Here is a 13,227-nt window from a genome sequence, read left to right on the forward strand (position 1 = left end):
TCTGTTAAATAAACCAGAAGACATGAAGGATCTCTGGGCGCAGGTAGTCTGTACCGCTGTCGGTGGGGTCCTCCATCCCGTGGCTCTGCCTGTGTCAAAATATAAGTTTTAAGACCTTAATTGTTTAGTTTAATTTTGTGCTCAAGTTATGTTTTATTTTTCTGTGTCAAATAACACTCAGAAAACCGGGCAAGGTCGTGTTATTCCATCATGGCAATACTGTGGGGCTACAACCAACAATTATTTTTTAAATTATCAATACATTATTTTATTATCTATAAGATAATTGACTGATTGTGAATTGTGAATGTCAGAGAGTAGTGTTAGTGGTAAATGCTCATCATTATTCCCTGAAGCCCAAGTTAACATATTCAAATAGATTTTGAATGACTATTCAAATAGACCAACAGTCAAAAACCCACAGCCAGTGAGTTTACTATCTAGCAAATGTCAAATCTTCAAAAATGACTTAAATGATGAATCAATGATCATACTTGTTATTAATAAATGTTCTGTCAATGGACTAATTGATTAATTTACCAATCATTTCAGCTCTAGAACACTGGTGGGTGTCTGTGTGCCTGGGGACATAATGAAACTGCCATGTGTAGTGGAGGTTAATAGGGGCCTAACAACAGCATTTTGCCCCGAGGTCACTGAGGTTACTCTAGCCACCGTTGTATAAGTGTCAGGCTTGAGGCCCGATGGTGAGCCGGGGAACAGGAATTCTGACTGACAGCAGAGTCGCACTTTCCCAGAGGGCTGTAGACCCAGAGAGAAAAAAACAAAACCACCTTCTACTGACTTTGATCAAGTAAACATCTGAGGCAGCAAGGACCATTTCGCAGCACACGCAGGAATGTTCACATTCAAGTTCTTGTGAAGACAGCGTCCATCCTGCAAAATGCCACGAGCACCATGACACACGTTCATTTTAGAGCTGATTTATTACTGTGTGTCACCTCTGAAACAAGTGTAGCAGGAGTTCGAATATTTAGAATTTCTAAATATTGTTGAGTTTATTTACCTGAGTGTTTACGTCACAAATGAGAGTTTCAGTGCAGAACTGAATGACAACTTCTTGTCAGTTACACGAGTGAATGAGGGACAGATACCCAAACCACGCCATCGTTTAATTAATGCTCTTCTTTATTTAATTTCATTGATTTGAGACGTCCTGGCAAGAACAATAAGAACAACCACCAGGTAAATTCATGAAAGTGGTGCTGAATGTAATGTGAGCAAATAATGCAGCAATAATGCAAACCACTAAGCCCTTCATAATGTGGTAATGTATATCTAAAGGTTATATAATTCTTAAATTCTTTCATTTTGACAGGTGTCACATTAATGACTGCATTGCCCTGCTATTGTGTACCAGCTCCCTGCAGCACCTAAATGACACTGAGCCATTGTTAATGTTTCTAGTTATACCTGTGCTTTTCCCTGCGATGACAAGTCAAATTGTCTCAGTGAGAAAGGCCAATGAAACCTCCTTTAAGGACACATTGCTGGGCAGGTGAGTGCAGTTTCTGAAGCTTCCTGCAGAGGGCAGAACACATAATAAAATGCATCCCACAGAGCAGGTCTTTCCTGCATTTGAATCAGTATAAATTTGATCAAATATAAGCTGTTTGATCTGGACTATAAAGCATGTTTAAGTGAAAGTTTTTCAACAGCTGATTTCTGTCATTTTAGTGTAAAGGGTTTGTATTGTAATTTTTGTTAAATTAAATTAAATGTGTTAAGTGCTGTTAGTTTAGTTAAGTGCTGCTTTGATTTCTCACACGTATGTGGACACACTATCTTCCAATTTACTAATTTCTTACATTCATGTACGGTGTATTATATACCTGACACATACATGCATGAGTACATGCACTCCTATTTCTTTTTACATACCCATGCATAACTGTGTGTATATACAGATTCACTGCGATATTAATATACAGTATATACTAGAATTGCACTAACCATGTACAGAATATTACCAAGCACTATTTAGAGTATGGTACTGTTTTTTAGTTTTAGTTCAGTTTGTGGTTAAGATTTTAGTTACTATTACTATTAGGTGCTATTTCTGCATCCCATATTATCAAACCTCAGACCTTTAATAAACCCCATCCAGCCAAGGAAATATAAATCAAGAAGACAGTGTTAAATTAGTGTAAGTGTAAGTGAGCACTGATGGAGGCTGCATATAGAAATAGTTCTGAAACCAGCAGACCGTCACAGCAGACATTTTGACTCCACGCAGCTTCTTCTATACATCACTGATACAACATGCCAATATTGCACACATGATTTATTTGTGGATGTGCTGGTTTTTTTTCTGACCTCAATTATTTTGCAAGCTCTGATTAGACCCTCACTTCTCACTACTTCATACCGTGTTTCTCAACAGCTTCAAATGGTGCTGCTGATACACCTGATGGATTTTGAGCAGGGATGCTTAACAGAAGAGCTGGGCAGCCAATCACACACCATGTTACGTACATGTTATTGTAAAGGCACAAAATGTGAATGTAAAGGTAAGCACACACAAACACTTATGCTGTGGATTGATTGTAAGTGGGAACAGGGACAAAGTGTGCCTGATTACAGCACAGGTAGAATGACTGCACTATTAGAGGATTAGGAACAAAAGACAAACAAATCAATGGAAAGCCTCACACATGCAGAGTTTCACATTTTCCTCATGTCTGGCATGTTGTGTTTGACGTCTCTGGCAAAGGCCCACAAACTTGTCCTTGAGGTTGGTATGGCAACCCCGCGTAAGTGTTTGGCTGAGGATAAATCATCCTCTGTGTTTGGAATAAAACAATGACATGGTACAAGTAATCATCCCCAGCATCTGATGAACAGGGCACAACTCATCAGCACAAGAGGACTCGCAGCAGCGCCACGGCCACTTAAACTGATATTGGCTGCCAAGACACATCTGAGGGCCCACTTATTATGCAGCCTGTGCTCTGATTTTACATTACAGGCATGTATGGCATGTTTTGTCCTTTTTTTCATTGTAATTTCATTTTTTTGGATCAAGTCCACGGTGCACCACATATTTTACACACTTCTGAAGCCTCGGTGCTCTAAGTCTGTACCAAGATATTAACACTCCCAACCATTCTGTATCTCTCAACATATTTCAAGGACGTACCGCTCTGCACACCAACAGTGTTCACTGTGTTTACTCCTGGTGTCTCATGAGTGACTATCTAACTTAGATAAATGACCTGGTGTTATTCTATTTTTTTCTTATTGTCAATGAATTCCACAAAAAGACTAAATCAAACAATGAATTATACTACTACCAACTAGCTTATATTGTCTCAGCATCCAAATCCTGAAATATGTTCTTCTTTTTTCCCATTTTTGTCCAAACACATCAATGAGAAACACTGTTACACCGGCTGACATGTTCCTCAAATACACAAAACTCCTGTCTGAGAAATGTTCCCAGCTGTTTTAGAGTAAGTTAATAAATAACCTATATATCTATGGCCAGTTTCAAAAGATTTACATCTTCAATAGCTGCCGCTTTTGGTCAAAATGCTGCGATAAACCCACTGTATCCTACCTGTCCAGCACCAAATGGCTGACAGACATAGTTAGCGACTAGCTGGTGAACGTAGCGGAGCATTTAGCAGCTAAAGAGAGAGATATTTCCCTTCAAAGCTGACCAGAACAGAGCGAGAGTGAATATTCAACTCCAAGATACCAGACTCACGGATGAACTTGACGTGTAAATGCTTATAACTGTTTGCAAACAAGTTAGCCATTTCAACTTAGCAGGCGCTAATGTTGTGTTTACGGCTTGTGTAAGTTGCCAAAACAAATCAGTTAGCTCAGGTTAACACATAAACACATTGGATGGCAATGATGGATCTCAACAGTGATTGGATAGATTTGTACAGACATTCGTGGTCCCAAGAAGATGAATCCTGCTGACTTTGATGATCCCCTGACTTGACCTCTAGCGCCACCATGAGGTTCACATTTGTGGCTTCGAGTGAAATGTAACTATTGGATGGATTGCCATGAAATTTGGTACAGACGGTCATGTTCCCCTCAGGATGAATTGTACATAACTTATGATCTAGTGCCACATTCCCATCAGCCGCAGTTGTACTTTGAGTTAAGTGCTAATTAGAAAATGTTAGCATGCTTACATGCTAAACTAAGATTGCCAACATGATAAACATTATGCTGACTAAACATGTTGTATGTTAGGATTTTCATTGTTAGCATTTAGCTCAAAGCCTAACAGAGCTGCTAGCATGGCTGTAGACTCGTGGCCTTGTTATTCTGCTGTAGTCTGGTTCCAGACCTCTGAATCTCTCTCAGTCCACACCTTGATTTTGTTTTTTTCGGCCATTAAAATAATTGAATAGTGATTTATATAATCAGGTGGAAGCCTGAGTATCAGGCTAATTCTGTTGTGAGTTTGGAAATTAAGCCTCCCCACTCACAAACCCAGCCCAGCCCATATATAGAAAATGACCAGTAGCGCCTTGTTAATGTCCTGCATTTAGTCCACTGAAGTCACTGTCCATTTAATGTGGACACGTGGGAGAGAAGATTTTAGTCCACACTGTTCAAACTTACAACAACATACTGTATGTTGGGCATCTTCTGGGTCTTTTCTCCTCTTCAGACAGGAGCTACCAAATAGCGATCAGACCTGATCAGAGACTCAGTTTGGATTCAGCTCATTGTTGAATGGCTGAGGGTTATAAATGAAGGGGCTGCACAGTCTGATTGACTTGGAAATGCACCGGGAAGGCAGCGTGCAAGAGACAATTGTTGCACTGTGTCATGGTGCACTCTGGGAAAGCCAGGGTTTAGGACGCAGTAATTACCATGTGCCTTCTGGCAGAGATGTAAAGAGGCTTTCAACAGATCTCTATGCACCTGGAGACAGTCCTAAACCTAATGAGGGTTTGGAGAAGGGAGAGTGATTGCTCTACCATTTGTTGATTTTCTTTTTTCACAGCAGAATCTAATTGAAATACGGCATTCTGAAAAAAACTACTTTATACGACATCATGGCTAAAGAGTATTAGAGTATTATCTGTGATAGAAGACTTGAACAATGAGCCAACACCCGGTATTTAAAAGGACATTAGATCCTATGAAAGCTTCGACATGTTACACTTGAAGCGAATGTAGGATTATATCTAAATCCGACACAATATTTGCTTAAAGAAATGTTATTTAAGGCTGTTAGTGTCCACAGACTCTCTGTATATAAGCACCTTTTCTGTGTATCCACTACACTGTTCCTATTAATGGATTGCCCTAAACCCACTCTCAGTGAGGACAGTCCTAAAGTCTATTACGGTGCTAATTCCCTTGAGTTTGAGATGAACAGAGACACACAGAAAACCCAACATGAGCAGGTTCTGCAGCAGCATCGTTCATATCTGAATCACAGCAACGATTTCTATAAACGATTGTTGAAATGTCTGTGAGTGAATATACAGGCGATCAGAGACTATGTGCCAAAATGGTGACCACAGATAACTTGGAGCAGCTGGAGTCTGTCTATTAATGAATTAATTTAGTGTAGTGTTGACACGAAAGGGAAAATTATCTACAAAAGTGACATATCTTTGTGTGACCACATCCATGAGGGGGCATTAGGTGGCTGAAATAGGTACTCAAGTCTAAGCTGGGATTAGTGGTGCAGCTCCGTATATTGCCAAGGGATTTCTCTTTTAACCTTATGCCTTCGAGTGATGCCGAGGGGGGGGGGGGGGGGGGGGCGACACGGTGGTGCTGAGCTGGTATGGCGACGGGATGAGACGTTATGATGTAGGATGCTTCTCTCAGTCCACCCTATTCACCCAAGTTATTGCTCATCAAGTGATTGACTTCCAATTCAGATCACCATCCACACAGTCCATTCAAAAGCCATTTTATGTGAGCATACGTCACTTTATTTGGCCTTTTCTCACAAATGTTATGCTTACAGGAAAAAGCTATAATCTTGGCGTACCAGACCTAAACCAAAAGTCATCAAAACGTCTGTTCCTGTAACAGGAAAAAAAGAGCTAAACATGTGGCTTTAACTTTTAGCAGCTCTTTTATATGATATATTGTAATAATTATTATTTAGTTCTTGTATTGCAATATGAAAAAGTGATGTTTTCCTTATGAGAAAATTGCTGTATGTATGAAGTGGCCCCTTGTCATGTTTCAGATGTCTATGAGTTGTTAGCAGTTCCACCAAATAATTAAACTGTATATATAAAGTAGTTAAAACAGTATTAAAATCTAATAATGTTATTTATAATAATATATCAGTCACAGGGGCCATTTTGCTTTGTGATGAATACTAATTACGTCCAATTAGCTGATCATACTCCTGTATTTTAATGCAGGACTTTTACTTTTGCATCACATGAAAATACTCAAGTAAAGGACAAGTACCTCAAAAAAATAGATGTACTTAAGTTACATCCCGCCAATGGTTGATATACTGCATCTTCAGTTTCTCTACCCTAGTTACACGTGTAATATTCCCATCAGCATGTATATGTAGCCTGAGTTAAACCATAACATGCTAATTTGCTACCATTAATATTAACAATATCTTTAACATTTGGTGAATAGATATAACTTCAGATTGTGTCCTATGATCACTCCAGTCGTGCTGTGTCAGTGTTGTGAGCTGTGGACAGTGATGGCAGGTACAGGGATGCACAGGTCTCCTCCCCTCGTCTGATCTGGGACCTGTGAGCTCAGTCTTCATCCAGCTGGCACCAATAATGGACAGCCGGCCGTCGATATTTTTGGTGACGCTGCGCTCGGACAAGGGGATCGGGAATATTTCGCTGGAGAAATATACGACATTTCTGTTTTGAAGATGGGATTATACAGAAGCAACCAGAGGGGGATTCCTTGTTCACAGAAGTCAGTGTGAAAAGGCTTCAGACAGGTGAGCCCACTGCGGTGTTTACTCCGCCTGCAGGGAATAGTTTGAATTTTAGAAAATAGTTCTGCGACACATGTATCATCAGTACTTGTATCACTAAAACTTTATAGAATGTCCTTATAGAGATTTGGGATAAATGTGGCTCATTTTCTAAAAGACATCTGTCGGTTTCTGTCTTCTAATCTCGACTTGGACTCTCAGATGTTCTGCAGTCCGTCGCAGCGATAAGTTCAATGTCTAAGGTGCTCAAATGAATTCCCACTAAAGCTCTCAAGACGTTTAACATTTTCATTTTAATGTGTTAAAATGTTACTGCAAACACAAACTGTAGACAACATGTCGTAAAGCATAACAAGGTATTCCAATGTCGTGTGAATCAAATGAATGAAATGAAGTGGTGGGTTTTCATGTATAACTGGATTCAATGAGGACACAATGAGCAAAGTGAAGGGGATGTCTTGATGGATGCACAACCGTCCCTCAAGCCTCTTAGTGAGTGTTGACACCTGGGTGCCGCAGGGCAGCTAATCTCCAGGAACCAATTTTATATCTTTAAAATCAAACATTGATTTTGATTTGAAAGATCCCTTTATGGCGACGCTTCAGAGGATTCATGGTTAAATAATTACAAATCACTGAACCAAAGCATTGTTAGGCCTATATTCATGTATTTATTCACCTGCAAGTGTCGTCATCATATTCAAATATCAGATGTGAGTCAGGCTCAGGCTTTGTGCATCAGTAAATTACTGAACATAAGCACATGGGTATTATGACTTTGTCCCAACGCAGTGTATTTTCTTAACTTGTACGTTTAAATTCCATCTGTGCTAAATTGTACAGTTTCTAAAGAATGCAAGCATATCATGTCCTATATATATATGATTAAAAACAAGCAAATGTTCAAATGGCAGCTACATTCACCACAATGCAGGAAGTGGTACGCATTTCGTTGTTTTTTTGGAACAATTGCACCATCGTCCTCCAGTCTGTGGCTTAATTCTGTTGTGGTTGTCATGCTTGAAAGCAAGAAAATGTGGACACAAATCATATTTCAATCACTCTGACTTCTAATGGTCTTCGCTCCCCGAGCATTTCATTATAAACATGCCTTTCTCAGGACCTCAGGGCGCACCGTCGACTTCACCTTTTTTCACCCTTCAAGCACTCGGCTTCTTGGTGATTTCATCGGAGTGATTTAATTTAGTGGGGGCTGGTTAACTCCCTGGTATTAGCGCTAATCTACATGTGTGCACGTGTTACAACCATTGGTGTTCCCCTGAGATCAGCAAGTCATTATTTACCAGTAGACAAAATAAAAAATATATTATTTGAAGCCAAAAAAAGAAGAAAAATTAAACCTCACTTTGCAGATTACATTTTTATAATTGTAATTGGGTAAAAATGCCTAAAATGCATCTGCAGTGTATCAAAATTATAGAATAAGACTTTTTTTAAATGCAGCTCCTGGAGACTTAACAGGAGCATATGGCTGACTTGGCTGTTTCTCCAGACTACCCAGAGCTGAGGAGAGTCACTCAGTAACGTACAGTTGTACCTGTTCTTTAAGTGGTGCCCTAATAGACTTAACTTGCTCTATACACAACTTAATATAGCAACGACAGTCTACCTGTAAGCCATAGCTTAGTTATTTTAAAAAACAGCTGATCGTTTACAGAGAGAGGGCACTGATCCTGTTTAGTGTTAAGGACATAATGAGGATGTATTTTTAGGTGCTACTCTCAGACAGTAAACACATCAACAACACAGCTCTCATGAGGGAAATGGCTGTTTTTTTGCTGTATGATTTCTGACTGTTTGTGCCGTAACGTTGCGGCCTCATAGCGTGTTTTCCTCTGTGTCTGTGTGCCACAGGCCAGCACAGCCGGACACGACAACATGGCAAAAATCGGCAGTGAAAACTCCTTCTTAAGCAGACAGCGGTTGTCCACCAACAGGCCCGATGAGGAGCTCGCTGTCATTGAAAATGGGGACAGCAGGTGTGATATAACCATGAAATTCTTACAATTCAAGCTATGCTCAAAACTTCCCTGTGTGCTACTTATAAATCATGCATTAATCGTTCTGACAACTGAAGATACATTTTCTGTAACTTTCACAGACTGGTACACTTTGCACGACATGATCTTGAGCAAGTCACTGTAACTGTTTCCCCACCTGCTGTCTTCCAGGGCTCACTCTCTTTGTGAAGACAACTCTGAGAGAGCGCTGTCTTCAGAGTCCCACAGAGACTCATTCACAGGTGCCGGGGCAATGGCCAGGTAAACGTCATGCTGTTACTTCTAGTAATCATCTCACAGAATATGTAAACACCAATGGCGGATTCTGTGACATGATGAGACTAATAGTCAACTCCTAGACTAGACTCGTGTCACCTTGTTCCGTTTTCCCTCCTGCTAACCCTCTAGGCTCTCTTACTTCTTCTTCATGCTGTGGAACTGGGCGTCTCACAGAGTAAACCCCGAAGCAGAGAGGCACGACTCTTTCCTCGACCGCTTCAGAGGCCCCGAGCTCAAAGACATCTCCAGTCGAGAGAGCAATGCCCAGTCTGTGGGCCACAACGACACAGTCCATAAGAGAAAGTAAGTACAGGACAGCTCTGCAGATGGTCAGTTTTTTAAAAGTTTCATTTTCAGGACTCGCAGGGACAAACAAACCCACCAAACAGGACAACTGATCTACATTACATGAGTAACAATTGATTCCTCAAAGCTTTGATGAGTCAAACTGGGCTGAATGGAACTAGAAAATGAAGAAAAGTCACATTGAAACGGAAGTTAGAGCGTCTTTAGCTTCAGTGGCATTTTCCCGAGTGAAACAGAACGTGTGGACGGGGTTTAGTTAGTCTTTAACATGCGATGGGATCCTTAAAAAGTGCGATTCAGAGCTGTGGAGAGATACGGAGCTTCAGAGGACTGTTGGCCGCCACACAAACCTCCCACACCTGCGTTGTTAGACCAGGAGGAGGGGAATGAGAGTGAAATTAATAAATAAAAATGAAATAGAAATAAAAACCACTAGCTAACAGTCAAGTGTGGTTTTATGTGATGGATGGGGTTAGCTAGTCACCCCAAATATACTGCTGATTTTTTTAGATTCAGCATGTAACACGAGATAAATGAATGATCAACACAGGGACACAGGATCAGAACGTGTATTTGTCGTTTCATTATGTCTTTAAAGACAAGGAGCTTTAATGTTTGACTGTGAGGATTCACTGTGTAAAATTCTTGTCCTTTATTTCTTTCCAAAGTCTTGCCAGTAAGTGGCCGCTAGCTACTTACAACATGAATAACTGCAACAACACAGACGAGTAAGTGTGTGAATATCTGTGAATGTAGAATACAAATAGAATGAAAATAGAAGTAGAATATAAAATAATGAGTCATGGATCATGCTGGACATTATTAGCATCTTATGTATCATTCAGCCAATGTGGTGTATTCTGCAGTAAACCACATAGCTTTTAGCACAGAGGTCCTTGAAACAACATGTCTTCCAGTTCTCCATTCCTTTTTTGGTGTTTCCTCCCGCATTAGACAGATAAATCCTCCGTCCCTTTGCTTGCTTGTGGGAGTATATAGATATTCCCCGAAGGCGTGTTCTGATAGTTAGCCAATAGTGGTTTTGAAGCGGTAAACAAAAAGAAGACATGGAAACTTACCTGTATTATGATGCCATCTGCTGGACAGATGCATGACCTGCACCAGATCTTCCAACAAAGCCTTGATTCCATAACTGTGAAACCTCAACTAGACCCCCTTCATGTAGTCTGGTAGCCCTCTGACCGCCCCTAGACCTACCTCTGACCCCCTAGACCACCTCCATCCGTCTTTGCCACCGTAAAAAAAAAAAAACCTAAACTTGTGATCCGTAGCAAAAAAGAGGAGATTAAAAAAGATGAGAAAAAGGAGGAGGAGAAAAAAGATGAGAAGAAAGACGGGGACAAGAAGGAAGAGGAGAAGAAAGACGGGGACAAGAAGGAAGAGGAGAAAAAGGATGAGAAGAAAGACGAGAAGAAAGACGAGAAGAAAGATGATAAGAAGGATGATAAGAAAGATGATAAAAAGAAAGAGGAGCCACCGTAAGTACACCATTGTACTTACCATTGTGCAGATGCAATAAGTCTATTGGGACTGGGCAATTTAATTACAGAAAACACATATCTGTCTGTTTCATACTCTTTGTATGTAAAAAAAAAAAAACAATTAACAAAATCTTGTGACAACATCAAGTAATGTTGAGTTGTTTTTAGGAAAGAAATCTGGATCATGGATCCAGCCACAGACCAGTACTACAGATGGCTGACCGTCATCGCAGGCCCAGTATTTTATAACCTGATGATGATTGTAACAAGGTATTGTCCATTTAACATGCTTTAAAACTCCACTCAGTGGGATGTTCACAAACCTTAAAACATATTCTCCTCGTCTTCTAGAGCCTGTTTTAACGAACTCCAGGACACGTATACAAACCTCTGGATAGCCTTGGACTACTCGACAGACTTCATCTACTATGCAGACACATTTGTCAGATCAAGAACAGGTCGGATTCTTGAAAATGTTTCAAAACAGAATTTATACATGTACACCAGTTTGTGTCCATTGTAGTTTTGTAGTTTTGGCTCCTAATTTCGTGTTTGTCCCTCAGGTTACCTGGAACAAGGCCTGCTGGTAAAAGATTCAAAGAAACTGAGAGATAAATACAGAACAACTTCTCAGTTCAAATATGATATGATCTCAATGATACCCACTGATCTGCTCTTTCTGAAGTTCGGATACAACAACCCGGAGTTCAGATTCAATCGTCTTTGCAAAATCTCAAGGCTTTTTGAGTTCTTTGAGCGGACTGAAACTAGAACCAGCTTCCCAAACATGTTTCGTATCAGCAATCTTGTACTGTATATTCTTGTTATTATCCACTGGAATGCTTGTATGTTCTTTGCCATTTCAAAAACCATTGGTTTTGGATCTGACACATGGGTATATCCCAATATCAGCCACCCAGAGCACGGCCGCTTGGCCAGAAAGTACATCTACTCCCTGTATTGGTCCACACTGACCCTCACCACCATTGGAGAGACCCCTCCACCAGTCAGGGATGTCGAGTACCTCTTCGTCATTTCCGACTTCCTCACTGGTGTGCTGATCTTTGCTAGTATTGTCGGTAACGTAGGTGCCATGATCTCCAACATGAACGCCTCTCGTGCTGAGTTTCAGGCCAAGATCGACTCCATAAAGCAGTACATGCAGTTCCGAAAGGTCACCAAAGACCTGGAAGCCAGGGTCATCAAGTGGTTTGACTACCTGTGGACCGAGAAGAAGACCTGCGATGAGAAGGAAGTTTTGAAGAACCTCCCAGACAAGCTCAAGGCCGAGATTGCCATCAATGTCCATTTGGATACGCTGAAAAAGGTGCGTATTTTCCAGGATTGCGAAGCCGGTCTGCTGATTGAATTGGTGCTTAAGCTGCAGCCACAAGTGTTCAGTCCTGGAGATTACATCTGTAAGAAGGGGGATATTGGCAGGGAGATGTACATCATCAAGGAGGGGAAGCTAGCTGTGGTGGCCGATGATGGAGTCACTCAGTTTGTAGTGCTCAGTGATGGCGCATACTTTGGGGAAATCAGTATCTTGGGTATCAAGGGCAGCAAAGCAGGCAACAGGAGAACGGCCAACATCAGAAGCGTGGGCTACTCCGATCTGTTTGCCCTGTCAAAAGACGACTTGATGGAAGCTCTCACTGAGTATCCAGATGCCAAAAAGGCTCTGGAGGAGAAGGGGAAAGCCATCCTGATGAAAGACAACCTGATTGATGAGGCGATCGCCAACGCCGGCGCCGACCCCAAAGACATAGAGGAGAAGATCGTCAAGCTGCAGAGCAACCTGGACGTCATGCAGACCAAGTTCGCCCAGCTGATGGCGGAGTTAACCTCCAGCCAGACGAGGATGAAGCAGAGGGTCACTCAGATGGAGGCTAAAGTGAAATCCATGCGACCAGAGGACCTGTCAGAAGTGGTGGCTGACAAAGACAAAAAAGTGCAGTAATATGAGAGAAACCTGAGGACTTTTCAGGAAATGGAGGGATTTTTCATTTAGAATAGTAGAGTGACACTTTTTAAAGGCCCATGTTTATATCTATTTATACATCTCTGTTTATTATCATCATAATGTGTCAAATTGTGTACAGTGTATACAGCAAATACATATTTTTGTGTGTATGCTATGATTGACAGCCAGTTTCATGTTGTCGTGAAACTACTTGAG

At 41.0% G+C, this 13,227-nt stretch overlaps 1 protein-coding gene across 2 annotated transcripts; it reads left to right on the forward strand.

Annotated features, from left to right (window-relative positions):
- Positions 1-8,839: 8,839 nt before the first annotated feature.
- cnga3a (cyclic nucleotide gated channel subunit alpha 3a) lies at positions 8,840-13,008 on the forward strand. 2 transcript variants are annotated; one of them, XM_070908845.1, is made up of 8 exons: positions 8,840-8,940; positions 9,133-9,222; positions 9,370-9,543; positions 10,215-10,274; positions 10,839-11,045; positions 11,217-11,318; positions 11,400-11,506; positions 11,612-13,008. In XM_070908845.1, the coding sequence occupies exons 1-8, from the start codon at positions 8,840-8,842 to the stop codon at positions 13,006-13,008; spliced, it is 2,238 nt and encodes a 745-aa protein (XP_070764946.1). The 2 variants fall into 2 exon arrangements, with proteins under 2 accessions (XP_070764946.1, XP_070764947.1); XM_070908846.1 differs by lacking the exons at positions 10,215-10,274; positions 10,839-11,045.
- The last annotated feature ends 219 nt before the right edge of the window (positions 13,009-13,227 follow it).

This window comes from Enoplosus armatus, chromosome 7, assembly GCF_043641665.1.
Source record: "Enoplosus armatus isolate fEnoArm2 chromosome 7, fEnoArm2.hap1, whole genome shotgun sequence".
Taxonomy (NCBI): Eukaryota; Metazoa; Chordata; class Actinopteri; order Centrarchiformes; family Enoplosidae; genus Enoplosus; species Enoplosus armatus.

Bases quoted from the DNA above. Each gene is read 5' to 3' on its own strand.
- cnga3a (XM_070908845.1), top strand. From the start codon at position 8,840: ATGGCAAAAATCGGCAGTGAAAACTCCTTCTTAAGCAGACAGCGGTTG. The intron at 8,941-9,132 runs GTGTGATATAAC...GCTGTCTTCCAG, and splicing joins ATTGAAAATGGGGACAGCAG to GGCTCACTCTCTTTGTGAAG. The intron at 9,223-9,369 runs GTAAACGTCATG...CTAACCCTCTAG, and splicing joins GGTGCCGGGGCAATGGCCAG to GCTCTCTTACTTCTTCTTCA.